Source organism: Pyrgilauda ruficollis, unplaced genomic scaffold (genome assembly GCF_017590135.1).
Source record: "Pyrgilauda ruficollis isolate IOZ18807 unplaced genomic scaffold, ASM1759013v1 scaffold79, whole genome shotgun sequence".
NCBI classification, from domain to species: Eukaryota; Metazoa; Chordata; class Aves; order Passeriformes; family Passeridae; genus Pyrgilauda; species Pyrgilauda ruficollis.
Window position 1 is genome coordinate 4,249,135 of NW_024529821.1, and position 25,223 is coordinate 4,274,357.

Below are 25,223 nucleotides of genomic sequence, written 5' to 3' on the forward strand. Positions count from 1 at the left end.
AGGGGGGTTCGCTCGCGGCGCCTCTCGCTTGCCTCGTCGGCCCAGCTGAGCGTCCGCCTCCCGACGAGCCGCTGGGTCCGTGGCAGCCGAGCCCTGAAAGGCGTCTCCGAGTGGGGCGGGCATGGTGGAAGGGGTTACTCTCACGGGGAACAGAGGGGCGGAGCTGGGCCGGCTCCGTACAACACCATGGCGGCGCCCATTCATCACATCATTCCGAGGTGTACGTGTCACGGGAAGCGCCCATCGGCGCTCTGCTCTAGGAACGGAGCGTTCACAGTCCGCGCCGCCCTCTAGCCCCAGCTCCGGCCCCGCCGCAGGCCCGCTGCCGCCCCGCGCTCCGCTTTGCCTCTCCGTACGGCAACATGGCAGCTCCCTGTCAGCAGACAGCGGCGCGTGGCGCTGAGCTGTGACGAACTACTGACAGCCAATAGGCACGGGGCCCGGCGGCGAGCGGCGCTCTCATTGGCCGCGAGCGGCGCGTCGCGCCAGCAGCCGCGCCGGGCGTGAGAGTCGGCGGCGGCCGCAGCCTCGGCGGGGCCGCCATGGACGCAGGTGGGTCCCGGGCGGGCCCTGCCCGCGGTGCCGCGGCCGCGCTTCCCCTCGGGGCTCCCCGGCCTGGCCCGGCGGCCGCTCGAGGCCAGCGGCCTCCTCGGCGGGCGGCGGGGAAGGCGCCGCTTTCCGCCCTGGGCACGGCCCTGGGAGCCGCGGCCCTCCGGGGCCCGGCCGCCCCTCTGCTGGGGCGAAGGGGAAGGCGGTGGCTGCGTGGCCGGCGCAGGCCGGAGCCGGGCGGCGAGTCTCTCCTGCCCTCCCCTGCCCCGCTGCTGCCGTCGTTCCTCGAAAGCTCGGAGCTCTGCCGCCGGGCCGGGTCTGCCCGGGGGGACGGGAGCGGTGGCAGGGCTGGTGCCGCTGTGCCCCGCTCCCCATGGGGGCTCGAGGGGCTCGAAGGCAGCCTGGGGGTAAGAGGGTGACTCTGGGGGGTGAGAAGGTGTCCTCGGGGGGTAAGAAGGCGACTCAGCCACTCCTCACCCTCACAAAGGGCTCTAGCAGAGCTGCTTGTGGTAGAGATTTTGGTTTCGTGCGGGGCGAAGTAAAAATAATGTTTGGCGCTTGTGTTGGGACCCGCTTCCCTCCAGCCTCGGCGTAGTAGCGGCTTGCAGCCCCTCGGCGGGGATAGGTGTTGTTCCACAACAACAAACGCTTCCCCGGGCTCCTCCTCCGCATCGCCGAGCGCGCCTGTGCCGGGGATCCGTGCCTCCGCTCCCTCCTCAGGGCTCGCCTCGCTCGTTTCACTTCGTGCCGCTGGTGCTGCCAGCGCGTCCCCGGATCCGGTGTCACACCTGGGGAGCGCTGAGTGAACTTGCAGCCCTGTCCGGGAGATGTGTTTGCTTTCCCTTGGTGTCAGAGCAGAGGAAGACTTTGCTGGGGTGGATGGTGGGGCTGGAGGAGGAGAATCTCTGGGTTCAAGCCCCTTCAAATCCAGCCCTGCTCCCGAGATGGTTGGGAAGCTGACAGCAAAACTTGGAACTGTTTGCTCCAGGCCTTCCAGAAAGCACCACCACCCTTCAGTAGCCTGACTCTCCTCTCTGTCTGTCTCTTATCTCCTCGTTGGTGCTCAGATAATCAGGATTTGTCTTTTTTGAAGGAGCTTGGGGGAAAAGAAAAGGTTTAATCTTTCTTCTGCAAAGGGCTGAAGTAAGGGTTTGAGCTGTTTGGTGTTTTCCAGCAATGCATTTTACTAAAGTGGTAAATTTACCTTCTCTTTTTGACTATCCTTGAAATGTCACACATCCAGTTGTGTTCCTCCTATGCCTTGGGTGAGGTACCTGTGTCAGCTAAAGGAGAGATCATCCACCTCATTTCGGATCCTTTTGTGGTGGGGAGGCTAAAGGATTTGGGAAGGCATGAGAGCCAGGCCTTTTCAGAGAATGGAGAAGCGCCAGGAGCAGTTTGGGAAGGGAGGTATGGCAAAGCCTGGCTTTCCTTCAGTGCCACACTCCAAAGCTCAGCTTCTGTATTTTGTGTGAGAATTTCTTCAGCAGGCAGACTGACCACGGTGGTTGGTGCTAAATCACCTGCCCTGTTTCTGTTTGAGTCACCCAAGCCTTCACTTGTTGTTACTTGTTTCTCAGAGCTGATGGTGAGACAAATGGCTTTGGTTGTGGTGTGGGGGATGAAGTTAGCCTCCCTCAGGGCCAGCTGTGCCTCTGGGTGTGTTTGCTACAAGTTGGGACAATGTTTTCATCTCCAGTGTTTCATTGTGCTGATTAAGGCTGTGAGAAAGGAGGGGAAATTTCACCTTCTACCCTAATTCTGTGAGTTTAGAGAGTGGTTCTTGTGTCAAGGTGATGGAGCATGTCTCCTGTGAGGAAAGGCTGGGAAAGCTGGGGCTGGTCACCTGGAGAAGAGAAGGCTCTGGGGAGGCCTGAGAGCCCCTTCCAGGGCCTAAAGGGGCTCCAGGAGAGCTGGGGAGGGACTGGGGACATGGAGTGACAGGACACTGGGAATGGCTTCCCACTGCCAGAGGGGCAGGGTTAGATGGGATCTTGGGAAGGAATTGTTCCCTGGTAGGGTGGGCAGGTCCTGGCACAGTTGCCCAGAGAAGCTGTGGCTGCCTCATCCCTGGAATTGTTCCAGGCCAGGCTGGACAGAGCTTGGAGCACCCTGGTCTATTGGAAGGTGTCCCTGCCCATGGCAGGGGGTGGAATGAGATGAACCTTAAGGTTTCTTCCAGGCCACACCATCCTGTGATTCTGTTGTGGCATGTACAGAGCTTTGCCTTTCCTGCTGAGGCTTTCTGGGATGAGGTGTTCTGCACATCCCATGGAAGGTGTGCCCATGGGGCAGCAATCCAGCCAGCCTCCCCTCATTCCCAGTGTGTGCAAGGCTCCTGGAAAGCGAGGCTGCCTTTCTCAGGGTGAGCTGTGCAGGGCTGACACTCTGCTTTTTAATACAAAACCTTGTGAAGTTGAGCTGTTGTGTTTGATGTGCAGAGACTGCACATCCTTCTCTGCAGAAACTGCTGCTCCACTGTCCTGGATGCTCAGAGGTCGGTAATTAAAATAGACCGAGGGCTTTCTGAAGGTGAAGTTTTGGAGCACTGCCTGAGAAATGTGCTGATCTCACCCAGCTTCTGCAGCTCTGAGAGGAGCAGCTTCAAACAGGATTTCTGCTTGGTGAATTTCCAGATGTATTTCTCTTCATCTCTGGCTGTAAGAAGGAGAGAGAGGCTCCTGTGCCGTCTGTGACATTCCTTGTGCCCTGCCTGACTTGTTTGAGCCCCACTGGCTGGAATTTAGCCCATCTGGGCAATAGACAATAGATGGACTTTGGAAAAGTGCTGGAACATGTGAAGGTGGAGGCTTGTAAAGGAATTACTCAGTGACCTCAGGCCTTGTGGGGAGTTTACTGCTCCCATTATAATGTCCTTGATACTAACTGGGAGCAACCTTTTGAATTTTCTTCCCTGTGAAGGGGAAACCTGAACTCCTGCATTTTAGTTGCACCTTTTCAACTATTTTCTCCCCAAATCCCAACAGGAATGTCTGACCACCTCTTTGGGATGCACAGCTGGACACACAGGGCCTTGTACAGAGCCAGATGTTGGGCATCCAGCTGAAGGGCTGCAAGGCTGGGACTCTCTTTCCCCAGTGTGCTGTGTCATGACTGCACACATGACATGTGCTGCATTCCCTGAACATGGGGCTGCTCCAGCTGGAGATCCCCCTCTATCTGCTGACCCCTTCCTCTCTGAGCTTTGGTGAGAGGGGAAAGACTCCAGCAGCCCCTTTCCAGCTGCTGATCCTTGCTGTGAAGTCTCCAGTTGCAAATCCTGTCCTTGCTAAGGACCTGGTGCCCTGCAAACTGTGCAGCTGCAGAGGTTGTGATATTTGAGCAGGTCAGGGAATGTTGCTGGGAAGGAGAAGGAGGGATTGTGGAAAGCATCCTTGTTTCACTCATTTTCTTTAAGCTATTTGAGACTCCTGACAGAGAGTTGGATACATGGCAGGCTTAGGAACTGACAGAGTAAACCACAGAATATTCCTTGGAGCTTTAAAACCTTCCTGAGATCTCCAGTATTTATGTTAAGACCATGTCAGTTACCTTCTCAAATCTGGACATTTGCAAGTTTGGGTAGTAAATGGGAAAGAAATCCTTCATTTCCCTGCTGAAGTTTGTGAGAGGAGAAGACTGAAGCAGAATTTGTTGGCACATTTCTGTGCAAGCAGAATTGTTTTGCTTAGCTTGCTGAGGAGTCACATCATGGGGTGGCAATGGGAATGTGTGGCCTGTGCAATCCTAAAGGTGCCTGGAACACTCTTAAAGACTAATTCACACAAAGAATGTGCTTTAAGTCTTGTGGACTGGAATTAAGGCAGAGTCCGATTCAAAATTTGATTTAAGAGCCTGTTGTCATTTCTGTTGCTGGGGTTCCTGCTTGGTCTTAGTGATGGTGTCTGCCTCAAGTGTTTTCTTGGGTATTTGGAATTGGAATTCCAGGTCAGGGAGCCTGCATTAGAAGGCTGAGCTGCTTCAGGAGGCCCAAGTGTCTTCTGTAGCAGCAGGTTACTCTGGAGAAGCCAGAAGTGTGTGCCCCATGGAGAGGGGTGGCTGTGCAGAGAACTGGGCTGACAGGAGCTTGTGGCCGTGTACTCCTTTGTCCTGCTTTAAACTCCCATCACCTCACCACAGATTGGATTGCATTTGCTGTGAGAGATGTTTTCAGTCACTACTTTAACAGTTACAGAACAGTCTGCCTTAGCTCTGCTTTAAATTTTAGAGGTGGTTTGTTACAGAACTGGCACCTGTAAAATCATGTGTGTCTTTTCCAGAATTCCCAGGCTACTTTAAAGTATGTGTTTCCAAACACAGATGTAGTGGAGCACAGCTCATCCAGCTCCTCTGGTTTTTCCTCCCTGTTGTTTGTACTCTGTACACAGCAGCTGAAGCTGTCCTGATTCAAGAACAGCCTGGGCTGCTGGGTTCTTCTGTCATGGTCCTGGAAGGGGATGGATTTTTAGGCACTGATGGATGCCATGCTGTGGGGGGAGCCAGTAAAAGAGACAAAAGTTCTGCCTGTCACCTTTGCATGAGCACATCTGCACAGCTGTGTTCCTCACTCTATGGAGTGACACCTGTAAGGCTTCTGCTGGGTTTGGTGCCTCTTGAGGAGGGACTGAGCAAGGTTTAGTTTCCACCTTAAGGTGATCTGTGTTTTGCATGTTCTTCCCTCAAAATTTGTGTTCCCTGCAAGGGGATTTTAACCACTTTGCTCAATGGAAAAGAGGCCTTCAACATCAATGCTGTAGCTGATGGCGTGCACGATGCTGCCTGTTCTGGGAAGTGGTGTAGCTGCCAGGTGAAGTCTTAGATGTTTTCTGCCCCAGGCAGAACCTGGAGCTGGCTTAACCTGGAAATCTTGCTGCTTTTCTGCCTGTGGAGCAGCCAGGAGCAAGCCAGGGCTGGGTCACGTCTGTGCCTCCCACAGCTGGTGGGTGCAGGGCACTGGGACCATTTCCTGCCAGCCCAGGGGCTTTGGGGGTGGGTGGGACTCACTGGGCCACAGCAGCTCTGATTTTGTAGCTTTGTCTGGTTTTAAAAACAAAAGGAAAAGCTACCAAAGGTCTGTGATTTCTCCTTTCTCTCTCTAGCTACGCTTACCTACGACACCCTGAGGTTTGAGTATGAAGACTTCCCTGAGACCAAAGAACCCGTTTGGATCCTTGGCCGGAAATACAGTGTTTTTACAGGTATTTTCTGTGCACAGTGCAATGCTTTAAGGCTCCACAGGACTTTGTTAGTGTTGCACTTGGGTTTTACCTGCCATGTTTCTGTCTGGCTGGCCGTTTCCGTGGATTCTGGAATATTTTTGTGCAGAAAGTTACCATGTGGGAGTTGTTGGGATATGTCATGAGGGCAGGACGGTGGAGGCAGGGGGCAGAAGGATGGTTTGCTGCTTCATAATTTGCCTCTGGCCATAGTATCTTTGGGTTGATGGCAGTTGTTTTGGGGGGAAAGGAAGTACTTTGTGCACAGCAGTACTGCCCTGTTCCTCAGCCAGACTGCCTCTTTGGGCTTGCAGACTGAGGAGAAGAATTCCATGGGAGGGTGAGTGGGAGGTGGGTTTAGCAGTCTTGGTACCCCCCTCATGTGTGTGCCTTTCCATGCTGAACACTTTCCAGAGAAGGAAGAGATCCTGTTGGATGTGACCTCTCGGCTTTGGTTCACCTACAGAAAGAACTTCCCTGCTATTGGTATGTACTCTGGGGGAGTCTAAAGGCGTCCTGGAAATTATTATAATCCAGTTATCCCTAATGAAACAGTCCCCACACACATGGCATCATTTCCATTCATGAGTGTGAAATGTGCTTCATCTAATTGAGTAGACAGACTTTTTGTTTATCTGATGATGAGAATTCCTCATCTCCTTGGGTAGGAGGGATAGAAGTGGTTTTTAAAGGGACACAAGGAGGAGTTTGGGAAGTCTGCTCTTTTTTTAGGCAACACAGGAGGATTTTTATACTTCATCACATCCTACATCAGTCTAGTGTGAAATATTACTGAATGATGGTCTTGGACTTGAAGTGGATTAAAATGATGAAGCCTAGAGAATGATAGAGAAATTGCTGCCTTTGTGCATCTGCTCCAGGCTCTACGTGGGGGTTTTGTTTGTCTAGGGGGAGTTATGTGCCTGAAGTGTCTGTTACACACAGGAGCTGTAGTGATAGGGGAGTATTTCCCAGTGAGCTCAAAGGAGGATGTCTGGGTTCCTTAAGATACTCTGCATGGCCTCCTCTGGGGTTTGTGTGCTGGGTGCAAGCTATATCAGAGGAGATCTAAGGGCAGGTGAATGGGACTCCATGTCCCCCTTCTGTCACTGTCATCCCCAGCAGTCAGAGGGAAAGGAACATGGCTCAGCTCTGGAAAAGAAACTACTTCCTAACTGGTCCTTCTGGATTGTGCTGTTCTTTCCCTACTGGGAAGCTCTCTGCCTCACAAGCTCTGAGACATCTTTGATGCAGTTTAATCCCTTTAAATTCATGTTTGTGCACCATAGTTAAACATATGTTCAAGAACAAAGGGTTAGCACATGTTTAACTGGCTCACAGACACAATTTTGGTTTCCTTGTGAGTCATGAGAGGCTGTGGGGTGAAGACAGACCCCATTTTCTGAGTCATTTCCCATTTACACCATAGATGTGATCTGCAAGTCATATACAGTGAACCTTTTCCAGTATTTTTTCTCCCAGTCACCCCTGTAACTGTTCATCCCTTCCCCTGTGCTAGCCCACTTAACTATTGTAAGGCTTAGGGAACTGTCTAATGCTAATTTTGTAAAGTATTATCACTTTTGGAATTTGTACCTGTTATGAATTACTGGTGAAATTATAGAAGACAGCTGGTGACCATTGAGAAGCTGATTAAATAGTCCTCCAGGTGATTTTTCTCCCTGTTTAGGACCAAAAGAAGAAAGCAGCATTACAAAGACTTGCAGAAGCTGTGCCCAGGCACAGATTACCTACTCCGATCACACTGAACATTTGATCTGTTATTTGTAGTAACAGCCAGAGCTGCAGTGGAGGAGCAGCAGTTTCATTTGGAAGGTCTGTCAGGGAAATGCTTTCAGCCTTGTGTCCTTTGTCTTAGATTTTCCAGCATCAGCTGATATCCAGCTTTCTCCAACAATATGTAGAATGTGTCTTTTTCACTGCTTGGATAGGTTTTTTTTGGCTGGTGCCTTTGTTTTTTAGGCCTGACTATATTGTTCACTTCAAATTGTTATTTGTAGCCACTTCTGATGTGGGAATTCCTGGGACTTGTTTGTTCTGCAGGATGAGTTGCTTCCTCAAGATGAGGATTACAAGAGTAATTCTTTAACAAACACCTTTGTGTGGGAATGTGTCTGAACTGGGCTGAGAGTCTGCAGCCAGGCATAAGGGCTGTTGTTCTCCTGAGAAATTCAGCTCTCTCTTGAGTTGTTTGGATTTCCCTTGGAATTTTTCCCCCTTTCAGTTAGTGTTAGAGGAGTTTATTTATTTGTTTTTAAGGGATGCCACTAAGTTACTCATCAATAACCACATTTTTGGTTCTCAGCCTTGGGTGTGTGAGCTAAGCTAGTCCTCATTCCCTGCCTTGTTTCTTGGTGAGCCTGCTGCCCATTCATTCTCCTCCCTCTTGGCACTGTCTCACCATTCATTCCCTGTTTGTTTTCTGTCCTTGTTTCCAGGAGGAACCGGTCCCACCTCTGACACGGGCTGGGGCTGCATGCTGCGCTGTGGCCAGATGATCTTTGCTCAGGCCTTGGTCTGCAGGCATTTGGGAAGAGGTAAACCAGTGCACAGCCACACTGACTTCCAGGGCCTTGTGCTCCCAGGAGTGCAGCACTTGGAAGAACAGAGATAACAAGGGCACAGCTGGGAATTGCTAAGGGTTCTGTAACTTTTTTTCTTCACTCTTCTCAAGTTCAGGGCTGTTGAGAGAATAGTCTGCTTGGAGCTCTCCGGGGATATTTGTATTTTCTGATTTTATGTTTGTTTATTTGCTTTTCTATGGGTGTGAGTGATGGTATCTTATCCCAGCTGTAAGAATGTTTCCTGTTACTTTAATATTAGCCCTTTACTGTTGGGAATGCCTCAGATGCTTAGTAATAATATGACAATGTGAAAATTGAGTTGGTCAATACACAGGAAGAGAATTGCAGCTTGCAGCCTCTGGTTGCTAATAAGTACCATGTTTATTTCTTATATCCCTTGTCTGTCCTAGACTGGAGGTGGATAAAAGGGAAGAGGCAGACGGATAATTACTTCAGTGTTCTTAATGCCTTCATTGACAAAAAAGACAGCTACTACTCCATTCATCAGATAGGTAAGAAGAAAGAAATGCTCAGATGTAGCAAATGGGCTAAGGAGGGCTCTCACCTTGATACAAACTTCCCTGAAAAATCAGAGAAGCAGCCTGTTCCAATGTTTCCTGTGGGGTGAGCAGAACTCAAGTCATAGGAGTGGTCTAGTGATCAAACACTGGGTAAAGCTTCTTCTGAGGCAACACTGCCCTTTGAGCTTCTGTGCTGCTGCACTTTAGAGAAAGGATTTCTCTGCGGTCCTTCAGGATGTCCTTCTCACCCCCATGAAACAGTAAATACTGCTGATTCAATAAAGTTTCCAAGTGAGAACCCTTCCCTATTAAATACAAACCTGATTAGGAGGGGATGCAGTGTGGGTGAAGTTATTGACTGTGTTATTCTGGTTTTTTGTTGTGCTGCAGCCCAGATGGGAGTCGGGGAGGGAAAATCCATCGGCCAGTGGTACGGCCCGAACACGGTCGCACAGGTGCTCAAGTAAGTGCTGCCCTTTCCTTTTCTCTGGTGAATCAGGCACTGGGGCTGTTGCTGTGTGGTACCTCTGGGCTGACAGGGTTCTGCCTTCAATAACACCCTCCCTCCTTTCACATTCTCTCCTCATGTCAGTAGATGAGCAGGCAGCCCCCTGGAATAGGCTGGAATTGCCTAACACATTTCACGGCATAACTGATAACACCAGTCTCTCCTAATCCAGTTTCTCCTTTCTGATACACCACCATCTTTGCCTTGTAGTTGTATTAATCCTTCATTATTTATTTATTTTTAATTTTCCTCTAGAAAACTTGCAACTTTTGATACGTGGAGTTCCCTGGCAGTACACATAGCCATGGACAACACAGTGGTGATGGAAGAAATCCGTAAGTGTCACATGGAGCTAGAATGTGGTATATCCTGGGCAGCAAGAGCCCAGAAAACTGCTGGAGAGCACAACAAGCATGAAGTACATGTTCTGTCTTTGAGAAATTGTTCCCTGTGAGGGTGGTGAGGCCCTGGCACAGGTTGCCCACAGAAGCTGTGGCTGCCCCATGCCTGGAAGTGTCTGAGGCAAGCTAGGATGGGGCTTGGACCTCCTGGGATAGTGGAAGGTGTCCCTGCCTGGATGAGCTTTAAGATCTCTTCCAACACTCATGCTCTGTGAAAGCTGTGTCCAGATGTGCTAAAACAGGGTGAGAATTGCTGTTCTAGGGCAAGAAAGGGCCTTGCTTGACCTTCATTTCATCTGGTGATGCCTCTGGATCTGGAGAGAAGGTTTGCTGACCTTCAGACAGCATATAGGAGCTGCTTGGTAGGCAGTGTCAGACTTGTTTATGGCCACAAGGAGCAAGCAGTAAATGGCTGTCACATAATTGGTGGGGAGGGTTCTACTATTGGACAGAGAAAGAAAGCCAGAACAGATCTGAAGAGGAAGAGGGCCAAAATTGGCAGGGGGAGAGGATAAGAAGGGAATCCACCACTCTCATCATTTTAACAAATATTCACTGGTGGTTTCTTCTTTTTTCCTTCTTTGTTTTTTGGGGCATCCTGCCCCCACAGGCTGGCTCTGGAGTCTGAGCAGTTCTTCTTGCCCATCCTGAGCCTGCCTGCTCTGGCTGCAGCACTGCAGTAACCAAAGCTACAAAGCTGAGCACCTGCACTGCTGGTTGCTGCAGCCCTGCATGGTCCTGGCCTCAGCAGCCTTCCCATGGCTTGCTTCAGGCTAATTCCTGAGGCAATGAGCCCACCCAGCAGTGCTCTCAAACAGTTGGTGTGGGGTTACAGGTGAGATGGTGGCAGGCACCATTTAGGCTGGCTTGGCTGCCACAGGGCCAGGATCAATAGCCAGGCAACTTTTGTCTGGAGTGCAGGACAGTCACTTTGTAAAGTCACGTCTCTTGTCAGGTAGGCTCAGTAGGGTCTGACAGAGAAGTGTGTGCCTAACCTTAGCTGAAGGCATGTGCTGATCCCTTGGCTTAAACAAAGGCCAGTTTTAAAACAGAAATTGGATTATCTTTCATCTTCAGTCTGCACATACCACTTCTAGAGCTGAAGCATGCTGGCTACAAGGCTCAGGTGTGCTGCAGACTCTGTCTGTGTGGCCCTGGCTGTTCAGCACTAATGCTGCTTCAAGTGACATGTCCATACAACTTGTCATGGGCACGGGTGTGTGTGCTTGTTTTCCTCAAATGTGGAGCATAATGTACCTGGTCAGGGCCTGAAAGCCTCTGTGTGAGTGGGTCTGATGTGTTACATGTCTGTAGGTTTGTGTTTGGTACCTTGTGCCCCAAACATTGTGGATAAAAGTAATGTTGTTTCATACATCTGTTAATTCTGTCACTGATAGGGTTCAGCCAAAGGTTGACAGGAAATGCCTTTTGTTGCAGCAGTGAAGAAACATAAATCTTTATCCCTTCTGTCTCAGTGTTCCATGAGAAAGGGCATCTCAGCTAGACCTGAGATGGAGGAGAATCACAAAGGTGGTGAAAATCCAAGGCAGTTGAAGCCAGTACCTGCCAGCAGCAGCTGCAGCAGGAGGGGTGTCATGTCAGATCTGTAGGAATATGTTTGCAGTAAATGGTTTGGATCCAGCTGGGAGGCTTTAGGCAGGTTCTGCTCTGCTGTGGCACCACAGAACTGCCAAGTCTGCCAGACAGCAGCCAAGCTCTCTGCTGCTTAAACTGCAGGTAAATATGTTCATACACAGTGCAGGATTGCCACGTGCTTTGCCTGATGAGGAAACCTGCAGTGATACCCCATGCAGCAGCAGCCCTGGCTTGGCAGCTGATTTCAGATCATCTGGACAGGCAGGCTACTGCAATAAAAAGCCTGCTTTAACAGGAGAAATGGCTACAAATAACGACTTTGAGTTTTCTCAGAACCTCTGGTAACCATGTCTGTGCATCAAATGCACACATACACTTTCTCCCTTCTTGAGGAACAGTACAGGGAGGAGCTGCAAACATCTGTGCAGCTTGTCTCTCCTCCTGAGGCTTTAGATCAAAGTCCTATTTCTTCTAAATTTGGGTGTAATATTGTCCTCATTCAGCTGGGTTTGAAGCTGTCAGTAGTGAACAAATACCCAGCTGAAATGGCAAATGGCTGGTGATTAAGGTGTGTGTTTACATCACATCCTACCTGCTGGAGTGTCCTGGCATTCAGTTTAAGCTGGGAATAAATTAAATGAGCCTCTGGCATTCTGTCCAGCTGCCTTGGCTTCATGGTTCTTTAATCATTCTGTGGGTTTCTTTGGGGTTTGGGTTGGGTTTTTTTTTTTCCCACACACCCAGCAAGTAATTAAACTGGCCAGTGAGACAAGTAGGCTTGGAGTTGTTTCTGGACCAGAATTTACATAACCTGGCTGCATTACAGCCTGGCTGTGTGTTTGCCAAGCCTTTAGGATGAGGATGCAGAGTGCTTATGTCACGTGTGTGCCCTGAGGAGTTCTGCTGCCCCATATCTTAGAGGCAGAGCTCGTGGTGAAATTGCAGAGTTTAATGACCATACTGCTTTAGGTCTGTAAAGTAGCTTGTGAATGAATTTTTCAAGAAAATTTATGAATTTGTGACCTTTATGAAAGTTATAACTTTTCTAGACAGATGCCATGTTTGTATCTTGCTGCAGCACTTAGTAGCAGGTGAATATTTCCTCGTTTAATTCATAATGCTGTCCTCACTCACTTCATTCATGAACTCCTCTGGAGCTGAACACTCCAGAACTTTCCTCTTTCTGCCTACAAGCTTTGTGAATTCAGGACAGTTGTCTGACCTGCTAATCAACCCCTCCAGCTTTGTTGGCACAGGTGGTTGCTCAGAAGAATTTGCATTCTGGAAGAATTTGCATTTTTGCTGCCCAGCAGTTGGTAGCTGTGAGTACAAGCTGCTGTGGCTTGGTGTGAGCTCAGCACACACATCACACAGCCCCAGCACTCGACCTCTTCAAGCTCCTCTTGGGTTTAAGTGTTGTAGGCTTCTGGTAAAGAGCAGTTGTTGATCAGAGGAATGACAGAAGGTCTGGGAACAGAGTCCTGATGCTTTGTGCTCCTGTTCCCTTTCCATAGGGAGGCTGTGCCAGTCCAATGTGCCATGTGCTGGAGCTGCAGCATGCCCTGCCCTGGAGTCAGATGTGCTCTACAATGGGTGCCCAGAGGATGGGCTCAGAGGGAGGCTCACCCTGTGGAAACCACTGGTGCTGCTGATACCTCTCCGCCTCGGGCTCACAGAGATCAATGAAGCCTACATCGAAACACTAAAGGTAGGGAATCTGGAGCTGAATTCCTGCTGGGGGCATGCTAAAGGATCCTGTTGTGAATTCAGTAATTGCTCAGAAGTTGTTGCAAAAGAAAAATGTGTTGAGAGACAGTCCTTGTCAGAGGTCAGGATATAGGTTCTTGAAAGCTGTAGTCAGGGAAACGTGAGGGCTTGAGGGGTTGGGCCTTTTCTGGTTGGGTTGGGTTTTTTTTTTTTGCTTTTGAGGATTTTACTTCACAGCTTAGATCTCAGCCTCTCTTTGTGTGCAGATAGTATCAACCTGCTGAACCTTTGTTCAGCACAGCTATACCCTGCTTGGTGGGGGCCTGAGTGTTAATTAATACAGTGTTGCACACTCCCCGTGGCTCAGATGCTGAATTTGTGCTGCAGACTAAGGCTAAGAGCTGTCAGGTGGTTGCAGGTTGGACTATTGAGAAGCTGCAGAATTTAGGGTGTACAGAAGACAGGGAGCACAATGCTAGCAAGCTCTGAGCTTGGGTAAGAGACCTCCAGATTCAGATTTGTGCAAGGTTACTTCTCTTAACTCATAGATCATACTTGGCTGCTCCAGATGGATAAAGAACTTAAACTGTTTCCTGAATGCTTGCTCCCTCCTGAGAGCACTGTTGCAACCTGATGACAGCTCCAGGGATCTTGGCACTGATTGCAGCAGAGCCAGGACTTGCCCATACCAAGTCCTGGAGTAGTGCAGCTTCTCTCATTTGGTCCACCTGTCTACTCCTGTCAGCAATTAAAAGTGGTTTTGAGCTGCTTCCATGTTCCTGGAAAGCCCTGTGTTGCAGCCTGATGGAGATTTTCTCCAGAAATGGCTGGTTTTGCTGCTAGAGTTGCTGATTTTCCATGTCCCTGTCCATCTTTCCCACTGCATTTTTGGATGTTTGCCTTTGTTGCCACCTGCTGTTTCACTGTCTGTCAGCTGTGTGTTTTCTGTGTTGCTTTTCCAGCACTGCTTCATGATGCCCCAGTCCCTGGGAGTGATCGGAGGGAAGCCAAACAGTGCTCACTACTTCATTGGCTATGTAGGTGAGTGCCCAGATGGCTGCAGAGACTGTCCAAAGAATCTCCCTCTGCCTAAAAATTGCTTATGGGGTGGCACACACTGCTGCTTAGCCTGTGGTGCATGCTGCAGGGTTCTCCTTTCCTGCTGGAGGCACGGAAGGCTGCTGTGGGCTGAACCTCTCACCTGAGTGATGTAGATTGGAACAATGGCCATAAACTTGCACTGCATAACATGAAATGTGGTCTGTGGAGTGCATAGAGCCTGCTCCCTGCATTCAGAGCTGACCTCCCTCTGCAGCTTGGCTGGATTTAACTGTTCTTTAGGTGTTCCTCAAACCCTTCCAACTCCTATTACTCTCTTCCTTCCCTGTGGTTTCCTCTCTGCCAGAGACCTCAGGTTATTTGTGCTTTAGATTTCTGGGGTCTATTTGAGCTCACCCAGGAAGGGATGAGCAGGAACAATACCCACATAGTGCCTGTGCCTCAATGCCAGGGTGTCACAGTGGAGTGGCCACCATGGTTGTGCTGGCAGCAGTGCCTGGCTGAGAAGCATTTGGGGAAGTGGCTGAAAGCAAGATGTCCCTGGAATGTGGATTCCTCTGTGTGGTTATGAGAGCTGGCTCTGCCGTTGCTCTTCCTCCTCCTTCTATCTCAGCACTCCTCACCTTGTGGCATCCTGTTGATGTGTCCTTGCCTTGTGCCCAGGTGAGGAGCTCATTTACCTGGACCCCCACACCACGCAGCCGGCGGTGGAGCCCGGTGACAGCGGCTGCCTCCCCGACGAGAGCTTCCACTGCCAGCACCCCCCGTGCAGGATGAGCATCGCCGAGCTCGACCCCTCCATTGCCGTGGTGTGTCCTGCTCCTCCTGTGCCCCAGCACCCCAGGGGCAGGGCTGGGGTCCCCCTGTTCCACAGGGAGAGCCAGTGGTGAAGGGCTGGGTACTGTGTGGTGCTGTGTTCTGGGAAAGTGCTGCTCTGGGGTTTGGTGACACTGGTAGAGCAGCTCCTCACAGAGAGTGGCTTGTCTCAGGGAAGTCCCCCTTGTATGGCAGTTAAATACCATTCCTCATGGAGCAGTCACAGTCTCTGGGGTTTAGTTTGGGCTTTGATTCCAGACTTTTGGTGGGCAGACCTGAATTCCATTCCTGAATCCATATGATGATGCACCATGGCTTGTTTTCTGTTGAACCTGAGATGCCTGCCCTTTGTTTCCTTTTCTCCTCCTGGTTTTCCGTCTGCAGCAAAGAAAATATTGAGGATTCCAGCACTTGGATAGCCTGGTCACATCAAGCCTTTGTGGAGTGTTCAGTTTAACAGGGCAGTGTGAGGCACATTTTTAAAGCAAGGCAGTCAGGAGTAGTAACTGCTCCCAGTTCTGATCATGGTACTCAGTGTTGACACAGGGCCTTAAGTCTGAGATGATCAATCTAAAATATAGAAAGATAAAGCCTTTTTCTTCTTTTTTTTCAGGGCTTTTTCTGCAACACGGAGGCAGACTTTAATGACTGGTGCCAGCAAATCAGAAAGGTTTGTGTTTATAGATCTGGTCAGACATTGGAACAGGCCCAGGGAAGTGGCGGAGTCCCCATCCTGGGAAGTGTTCAAAAGGCAGGTGGATGTGACTTGGGGACATGGTTTAGTGGTGATATTGGCAGTGATGGGGGGAATGGTTGGGCTCAAAAGATCTTGGAGTTATTTTCCAGTTTCCCTCTCTCTCCCTCTCTCTGATTCTCTGTCCCTGGGAAAGGAATATCAGGTATTGTTTTGTTTCCAAACCACTGCATAGAGACCATGTTATCTGCAGCGTGACCCCATTTTAAGCACACTAAAATAGTTTATTAAACTACCAAAAGGAGCATAGCTCTGAAATCCTATTGATGATATGATGCAAAAGCTTTGAAAAACATTTTCCCAGCTACAGAGAAGTCCCAACAGATGATGCTTACCCCTGCAGTGCAGCAGCAGTGCAGAGCTGTGGTTCTCATGGCTGTGCTCTGTCTCCACAGCTGTCCCTGGTCAGAGGAGCGCTGCCCATGTTCGAGCTGGTGGAACGCCAGCCCTCACACTTCTCCAACCCCGACGTCCTCAATCTCACACCAGGTGAGGCCACGCAGGGAGGGAGAGCTGAGGGTGAGCCCGTCCCTCTGGCTTTCTGGAAATCATCTGGAATTACATGAGGGATTTTAGTCTGTTCCTGTTCCACCTGGAATTTAACCTGGAGTTCTTGGGTCAATTGATGTCGTTCTTCAGCTTTCAGCTAGAGGTTTGCAGATCCCACAGTGTCTCAGGATGGTTTTTAGAATAATCTGTGAATTATTCTAAAAATAATTCACTGAGCAGAAGAACAAACAAGCTAACAGGCTGCCCTGGCAGCCTGTGACTCTCTGGTTTCTGAAGGGATGCTTGGAGCAATCAAAAGTGTCCAGTGAAAAGGCTGAAAACGAGTTTATAGGTAATGAAAATGCTCCAAGACAGGGCTGGTCACATGTAGTTCCAGGATAAGGCACTCCTTCTTGGCATGTACCATTACCAGTGGGAAAAAGGACAAGTGCTGGGCCCTAACCTTGCCTGTCAGACTTTGCTTATCACATTAATGACATGAGCAAACATTGCAGGAGATAAAGCCATTGGCTGCTTCTGCCAAGAGCACTCAGTGTGTGTGGGCAAGCCTATCCTGTCACCAGGCACGGGGAGGCCTCCTGGCAACCTGCACCCTGCACTTCTGCTCTCTCTCTCCCTGCCCTCCCTCCTTAAAAGCTTTCATTATCATACTGTCTTTGCTGTTCAGCATGCTCAGTTCCCTTAAACTGTCAATTGATCCTTGCCTGTCTTAAATTGTCCCTAATGTTTTTTCTGCTCCTAAAAATGTTTTTGTAATGGACTACTTGTCCTTCTCCCTCTTCCCTGGCTTGTAGAGCTTCTCCCATCTGCCAAGGGCATTCATTTCTGTTAGTCCTGTTTCTCACTAGAAGGAGTAATTGAACTTTGAGCCCCTTTCAGGGCCTAAAGGGGTTCCAAGAAAGCTCAAAAGGGCACACAGTGATAGGACAAGTGGGAATGGCTTCCCACTGCCAGAGGGCAGGGTTAGATGGGATATTGGGAAGAAATTCCTCCCTGTGAGGGAGGTGAGGCCCTGGCACAGGTTGTTCACAGAAGCTGTGGCTGCCCCATCCATGGAAGTGTCCAAGGTCAGGTTGAACAGGGCTGGGACCTCCCTGGGATAGTGGAAGGTGTCCCTGCCCATGGCAGGGGGGCAGGACTGGATGATCTTTAAGGTCCCCTCCAACCCAAACCATTCTGGGATTCTGTAGCTGTCCAGCCTGAACTAATAAAGGTTTCTCCTTCCCCCTGTGCTAAAGTGCTTCCTTCCCCTTTAAGTGTGAGCTCCTTCTTCACCATATAGATGGAAGGGTAGAGAGGTGGGATCAACTAACATTACTTTTCCGCACAAAGTGAACTGTGCTAATTGCTTTTAGGAGAGTGCATGTTGTAATTACATTCCCTAATAGTTGCATCAAAAACTATAGTAGAAATTATTCCCTAATACATAAGGGTAAATGTATCTCTTAATTGGGTCAGAAATCTTCATGGGTATTAGTCCAGACCTGAGCAAGTTCTCCTGTTCTGAGCCTCTTGAGGCAGAACAGTCTCCTGCTAATGCAGAGCTGGGGCACAGGAAGGTTGTACAAAACAGTGGCAGCAGAAATGTGTTTGGATCTGTGAAAGATGACGTGCTTCTGTGATCCATGTAATTCTCTCCAGGGCATTTTCCATACCACTGACATGTTCTTAGCCTCCTCAGAGCCCTCACTCAGGTTTGTCACTAAGTTTTGGAACTTGTAGGCACTTGGCACTCCAGTTGTGATGCCCTCCAGCTGCTGGTCTCACCAACAGTCACAGCATCCCACTGAGGCAGCGCTTTCTTCTTCTTCTCTTCCAGACTCCTCTGATGCCGACAGATTGGAAAGGTTCTTTGACTCAGAAGATGAAGACTTTGAAATCCTGTCCCTTTGAAAACAAATAGGAAACTGACTCTGCAAATTTGTGTATGTGTGGGGAGAAGGGGGGAGGGAAGCTCCTTCGAGAGCCTGGGGCTACCGGTTTTCATAGGCGCTTGCTGCCATCCCTGCCTCCCGTCCATCCTGGCATTCCGTGCAGCCTCGGAGCGGAGCGCGCAGTGTCTGCAGTGGGATGAAGAACCCAGAGGGTTGTTACAGCCTTACTGGCTGCAGTTGGAATTGCTCAGCAGCTAACAGCTGCTGGGAGATGGATGCAGTGGTGCTTAGGAGTTCAAAGCCTATCTGTTACATCAGCAGGTCAGCTGGGCCTTCCGGGGGAGGCACGGAAATCGTTAGAGCGCTGAATCCTTCCATGGGGACTCCCCTCTGAAGCTTAAGTAGAGCCCACCCGTCATTTAGCAGGAGAAAGGTCCAGTTAATGCCTTTAGCAGCTTTCCTTCTCACTGGCCAACCTGGACTGCAGCTCACAATGCCAGGGAACAGCAGCCATGTCCCACAGACAGCTGTGAAGCCTCCGGAGCGCAGGTCCCTACGGTACAACTCCTGTTCATGCTCTGCAGGACACTCAGCACTACCTCTCCTGTCCACAACCTATAGAAAGGGAATTGAGGGAATTTCTAAGTGACTGGGAATTCAATGAGTGAAGTGTTGGAGCAGTGCTGTGCTGCTGGGGAGCATCTCAATCCCAGTTTAAATAACAGAAGGAATGGAAGAGTAGAACATGTGTGTGTTGCTCAGTGAGTCAATCCATGTGCTTCTACAATGGAGTAGTCTCTACTGCAAGTACCTTCAGGAAAGCTGCTTTGAACAGAAAACTCAATTCCACAGCCCTGGAAAAAAAAGAGTCCAGAGCTGGGAGAGCTGAAACAAGACAGCAGAGATCTGCCAGGCATGTTCCAGGCTCCTGCCTGTCCACCAGTGTGCTGGCATGGTGACTAGGGAGTGATGTCCTGCCAAAAACCCAAGTTGTAAAACCTCTTGAGGTGCCCTGGGTGGGTTGGTCAGCGCTTCCTCCAGCTACTCCTGTCAGACATTCCCTTTCCAAAGCAGAAGAGGTGCCTGAAGGTCGAGTAGGTTTCTGAGCTGTGTCAGTACCTTGCCTCTGCCAGCTCCCCTCCCTGCAGAGTGCAGCCAGAGGTGCTGTAGGAGCTAACCTGGAGAAACCCCTGTCAGGTGACCATCCCAAGAAGGGCAGTGTGCCTTGAGAAGGTCCAAATATACTGGAAATTTTAGCTACTTGCAGTTGGCAGCTCTGCCTGGGGCCCTTCTCCACAGAGAGAAGGGTAAACTGTGGAGGAGAGCTGTCTCCATGCACACTGCTAGGGAAGTGCTGCCATGGTTTCCTTGGTGCGTGCTGCACACTTCGACCCTGTTTACAAGGCTTTGGTTTGTGCATTCAGGTTTGGAACCTGTCAGATGATGATGGTGTGCCCAAGGGTGGTGCCACCAGGCTAGAATTGACCTGTTTCCCCTGTGACTGACCTACTGATGCTCTAACTGTCCCTGTGATACCCGAAAGCAGAGGTTTGAACTGGGAACCACAATGCTTCTGTCACTAAATTATTATTTGCTGCTTTCTGCCTGCTTCTCCTCTTCTCTCTTGTAGTCAGGGGAAGAGGCAGCAGAGGAAGTGGGGCTGTGCTCCATTCATCTGCTTTCAATTTCTATCTGAATAAACAGATGTAAAATCGTTGCCTGTCCTGATGTCCTTGCACATGATGAAGGCAGTGGTGGGTAGTATGCAGTACACCAGGAGAGTCCAGTGTGTACAGGGCTCCAGGGGAGCTGGAGAAGGACTTTGGACAAGGGCCTGGAGGGACAGGACAAGGGGGAATGGCTTCCCACTGCCAGAGGACAGGGTTAGATGGGATATTGGGAAGGAATTGTTCCCTGTGAGGGTGGGGAGGCCCTGGCACAGGGTGCCCAGAGCCAGGGCGGCTGCCCCATCCCTGAAGTGTCCAAGGCCAGCTTGGACAGGGCTTGGACCTCCCTGAGATAGTGGAAGGTGTCCCTGACATGGAAAAAGGTGACCCTTAAGATCCCTTTCTAGCCCAAATCAGTCTGTGATTCTACTGTTTATTTCACATTCATGGTTGTATGTTTAAGGACAGCTCTGCCAGACAAGATTTGACCTGAGTGTCAACACAACCCCAATAGCAGAGCTAAGCTCAGCTCTCTTAGATCTTTAACAGGCATTTCTGGCTTTTCAGCGTTGCCTTGTCCCAGTTTTACTGTCGGGGCCTGATGCAGCATTGCAGGAGCTCACCTCCTTCACCAGGAGTGTCTGGCTGCCAAGGGCTGGGCAGCTGTGGAGGGAAGCTTTTGCCACTGTAGCTGATGTTTGTATTACCAATGTTTTAAATATTTAGCTTCCTCTCCCTGCTCCTGAATCAGTTCAATCTGCCTCTCTCTGAGTTAGAGAGGAGTTAGTTTGTGGAGATCAGAGCAGTCCCCCCTACTGGAAGGTGAGTCAAACATCCAGCAGAGACCTGAACTCCCCTGGCCACGTCCATCTCTCAGTGTCCCTTGGAAATGATTAACATTCCAGTTTGTTCTGCTGATTTAGGTGGTTTGTAGCTGGTCTGCTTTCACACTGCACTGGGGTGTATGCAGGAGCCCCAAGTGACTGTTCCTCTCATCTTGGCCAGTCTAAAACGATTTATGTGCCACTTGTCCTCCAAACTGGCCTTGCTATGAGCTCATCCATCTGTTTCAGGTTCTTACCTGCTCACAGCTGGGGAGAAGGCTTGAATTCACCTCTCCCTTTTTTTCCACAGCTCTAGCAAACAGTTTTCCTTGGATTTAGTGGCTGAACTGCAGCACTGTCACCTCCCGTATATCCGTTCTAGAAGATAAATGATCATACTGGAAAAAAATGCCCTGTGCCAAATGCTTAAAAGAGTAATTTATTAGCAAATCCTCTACAAACTGGTTTTAGCATGGGGGGGATGCACTTTCTAGAGAGGATGAATGATCAGAAACGTGGCAATTCCCTAAAAATGGGAACTGTCGTGTCCAGGGATGGCCCTGCACTCCAGGAGTGGAGCTGGAACAGGAGCTTGGGAGAGGGAGGTTTTGACAAGGAATTTGATACACACTCATGGCATACTCATTTAAAAAATGCAGAAGGGACTCTGCAGGCTGGAAGGGAGGAACAGATAATAAGGACATCAGCAGCATGTTGGACCCAAAAGAATACACAGGATCTAAGCTGTAGCTGCTGGGGTGTCAGTCATCCAAGTGCAGAAGATCCAAGAAGTGACCGTTGCATTTTGACCTTACTCTTTTTGACCTGTATGAAGTTTCATTTCCAGAGTTCTCCCAAGGGTTTATTCTGAACATCCAGCATAGTTTCCTTTGCAATGGACTTGATTTCTCTGTGCAAGTCTTCAATGCTCTTTGAAGCATCCACTGTCTGTTTCCAAGACAATACAGGACAGATAACAGAGAATACAGAAATGAGAAAAACCTTGTTGTTAACATCTGTTTACCCCCCATTACTCAGTGTTATTCTTCCTGAGTAGTGAAATGAGCTAATTACACCTCCTCTCAGCAGTTTCTGGAGTGGATTTTGGAGAAATCAGTGTAGGAATAGGCATTTAAGAAGTAGATGTCAGGGTGGGTGAAGGGAAACAGAAGGAACTGCTGCTGCATGTTGTTTGCTGGCAGTCTCTGGGGTGTGTGACAGAGGCAGGTAAGCTAGGGATTCATCCCAGCTGCACCAAGAGCTGACCAGGGTCTCCTGGAACAGGGAAGTGCCCTCTCTGCCACATCTCACAGTGCCCTTGGCTGGTCCCCAGTGTGTCCCACTGAGCAGAAGTGGGAAGGGGCAGCACAGGAATGTGACAGGCAAAATTTGGGAGCTCTCACTAGAGACCCCCACCCCAGTCCATGACAAATCCATTAGAGTTAATTCCTCACCTTCCAGTTTAGGGACTTGTCCTCCATGAGGCAATAGAAGGACTGAAGAACTTTCTCTTGGAAGGAGCTGGTCTCATAACGTTCCTGTCCAAAGTTGCCTCGTTCTGCTGCTGCTTCTGGGTTTAACTGGAGGAACAGGATCAGGTCTGGCTTTGGGAGTCCAACATCAGGCTGTTTGCACCAGTCCAGGCCAAAGTTCTGCCCCAAGCAAAGACAAGAGGGTTTGAGGTGAGACACACACAAAGACAGGAAAGCAGCAGGTTGGCTGGAGAGTGAGGTGGGAAAGGAACAGCCAAGGATGGCAGGAATTGCAACCCAAAGCACTCAGCACAGGCCATGGACTGAACAGGTGACAGCCCAGCTTACCATGTGGGAATTCAGTCCTTCTCATTTGGGAGTGAGTAGGTTTTGTCAGGTGTTCAGCACCTCCTGTGCCTATTTAAGTTGGAGAGAGTGAAAGTTTTTCATGCCTCTTCTGCAGATCTCATCTGAGCTCTACCAAGGCACGTTCTGAGCCTCCACACAGCCATCACCACTCCAAAACTTGCTCAGTCCAACAGAAAGCTGCTCCCAAACACAAACAGCACACAGCTGCAATGCAGATCTCTCTGAGGCTCCTTCCCAATACTCACCTTTCCAGGAATTTCAGCCCACACACAACAGATGCAGTTTTCCAGCTTTTGGATTTTGCTGACTTGTCTCACAACTTCCACCAGGGCATGTGAATCCTTGATGTTGGTGAGACTACAGAGTCCACTTACTGCTCATCCACATCTTACATCCCTCTAAGAGGAGCTGGCACATCTGCCCTCCAGTTTCTCCCCAGATTCTGTATCCTGGTAGTCTGGGTATTTTTGGGATGTATGTGCAGTGGGTTTTTCAATCCCACGAGGGGGTAAGAGAAGCTGAAAGTGCCACAACATCTTGGGAGTGAGATCTGGCAGCCAGCAGACTTTTGTGTTAGGTATGGGCATCAACATCTCCCCTTCTCCTGGAATGCTTCTTGAGTGAAAAATATGCCAAACTCCATACTTTTAATAAGCAGAGGAGGCCCATTCCAGCAGCAAAAGATGCCATCCCTGCTTCCCAAGGGTGGCATCCACATGGCTGAGCCCTGCAGGTCACCAACTACATTCAAAGAAATGCAGACACTTTAAGACACCCTTTTACCCTCACCAGAAAGTAGCAGAACATTCCTTGCTGTGCCCATGTGGATTTGGGGTCATTATTTTGGGGTGACTCAGCTCATGTTACACATCCTGGCTCTTAATGTGGGGCTTTTGCAGACACCTGGTTAGCACCTCAATGCTTCGATGCATCTGTCTCAAGCCACACAGTGTCCAGGAAAGCAGCAGGATGGGAGAAGATGCAGGTGGGAGTGCAGGGCTTGGGGCCCAGGATCTCCTCAGTCCTTGCAGGAAGCAGGAAAGGCTTGGGCAGGAATGAATGCAGGTCACAGCTGGTGCTGCAGGCATGGCTGGAGCTTCTGTGACCACTCTTAGAGGACTGATGGCTGCTCAGCAGGAACAGGACACTTCTGATGGAGTGGGACAAGAGTGTCTGTGCAGAATGGCTCCAAGGGAGGCTGACAGAGCTGACTTGTTCTGAAAGCCAAAAGGCACAAGTGGGAATGCCAGCAATTCAGGCTAAATGAAGAAAATCGCTTTTACTCTGAAGGTGAGCAGAGAAGAACCCAGAAAGGAATGGATATACATCCCTGAAGATACTCAGACCTTGGCTGGATGTAGGCCCAAGCAGCCTGCTTATGTCAGCCCTGCTGGAGGCTGAATTCCACAGGTCTTTTCTAATGTATGTGGTTCTGTTCCACAATTTGATGGGCCAGCAGCCTGAGCAACTACAGAGAGTCTTCCATAAACTCCCAGAATCATTCTCCAGAGTCACACAGGTCAGCTTCCAGCCCAGCAGTCTGTCCAGACTTAGAAAAAGTCACCAAATAAGTTTCTCTGCTTGTTCTGGGGAAGGGTGGACCCATGTTAATACCTGAGCTGAAACCTCCATCCCTCATCTCCCAGAAGAATGGCCCCTGGGCCATTCACACCAACAGCCTGGGGCTGATTCCCCAAGCAGAGAGGGGGACAGGGGCTGCTGCAGGTGTCACTCACCCCTTTGGCACTTGTGAAGGCCACTCCAGAGAAGGCGTATCTGTCAACCACCACCGTGATCCCCTGCTGCAGCTTCTCCTTCATCATCGGTCTGAAACCATGGGGGAGATAAAATAACAAAGCTGCACTCCTTTATGGTGACAGGAATGAAAGGATCTCATCTAAAACTCCAAGACTGACTCCATCACTAAGGGAGGTAGCTGTGATGCAGGTGGCAGGTGAAGAGCTGTTTGTATTCTCCACCAGGCACTGACCAAATACCCTTTGATGGCACCCAAACTCAGGGTGCCAGCACTGGGCACTGCTCCAGGCAGCTCCAGGGATCACAAGCAAGCTCAAAGATGAATTATATTAACATGGACAGCTCAGTCCTCTTCCCTTTCTAGGTGGTACAGCAGATTTTGTGATATGCTCTGCCACCTTTATTCATGACACTTCTTAGAGCTCACTTCTGTGAGACTGAGAGAGTCTGTGAGACTCCTGTGCTTTCTGTTCTCCCAGCTTAATTGGCACTGCCACCACAGCAGAGCCAGCAAAGCTTTTCTGTAAAATGAGAGCATTTTGGAATCTGTATTTCCAGGTAAAAACAGCAGCCAACACTGATTTCCCCATGTTCACACACAGGCTCTGTGACTGAAGGACAGACAGTTATGGCTGAACGTAGCCTTTGGCTGCAGGGGAAATCTGGGCACAATTCCTTAAGCACTGTCAGGGACTGCCTGCAAAGCAAGGTGTAAATTCACAGTCTGAACTGGTTCAGTCTCACCTGCCCAATTTTTTAATCCAATGCAGCACAGGAGCTGGAAATATGGCACCAATGATTCAAAAAAACCCAAACTGTGGGATCTGATGTAAGATTACAAGGGCAGGGTTAGATGGGATATTGGGAAGAAATTCCTCCCTATGAGGAAGGTGATGCCCTGTCACAGGGTGCCCAGAGCAGCTGTGGCTGCCCCTGGGGCGGGGGCGGCGGCGGCAGCGGCGGCGCGGGAATTAAAACTGCGCCACGGGCAGCGCGGGGGAGTGGGGGGTGGTGGCACTGCTTGCGTCATCAGCCGG

At 50.0% G+C, this 25,223-nt stretch overlaps 2 protein-coding genes across 3 annotated transcripts; one reads left to right on the top strand and one right to left on the bottom strand.

Annotated features, from left to right (window-relative positions):
- The first annotated feature begins 479 nt into the window (after positions 1-479).
- On the top strand, positions 480-19,812 carry ATG4B (autophagy related 4B cysteine peptidase). Of its 2 annotated transcripts, none has more exons than XM_041486969.1 (13): positions 480-552; positions 5,649-5,747; positions 6,180-6,251; positions 8,225-8,323; positions 8,761-8,862; positions 9,262-9,334; positions 9,635-9,714; positions 12,891-13,084; positions 14,046-14,124; positions 14,806-14,951; positions 15,572-15,709; positions 16,108-16,201; positions 18,042-19,812. In XM_041486969.1, the coding sequence occupies exons 1-13, from the start codon at positions 543-545 to the stop codon at positions 18,113-18,115; spliced, it is 1,260 nt and encodes a 419-aa protein (XP_041342903.1). In that variant the 5' UTR covers positions 480-542; the 3' UTR covers positions 18,116-19,812. The 2 variants fall into 2 exon arrangements, with proteins under 2 accessions (XP_041342903.1, XP_041342904.1); XM_041486970.1 differs by having other exon boundaries at positions 15,572-15,628.
- A 1,198-nt stretch (positions 19,813-21,010) lies between these two features.
- On the bottom strand, positions 21,011-25,088 carry DTYMK (deoxythymidylate kinase). The gene is made up of 3 exons (XM_041486975.1): positions 24,165-25,088; positions 22,042-22,239; positions 21,011-21,535 (listed from the first exon to the last, which is right to left on the bottom strand). Exons 1-3 carry the CDS (start codon positions 24,249-24,251, stop codon positions 21,425-21,427), a joined length of 396 nt encoding a protein of 131 aa, XP_041342909.1. The 5' UTR covers positions 24,252-25,088; the 3' UTR covers positions 21,011-21,424.
- Positions 25,089-25,223: the final 135 nt, after the last annotated feature.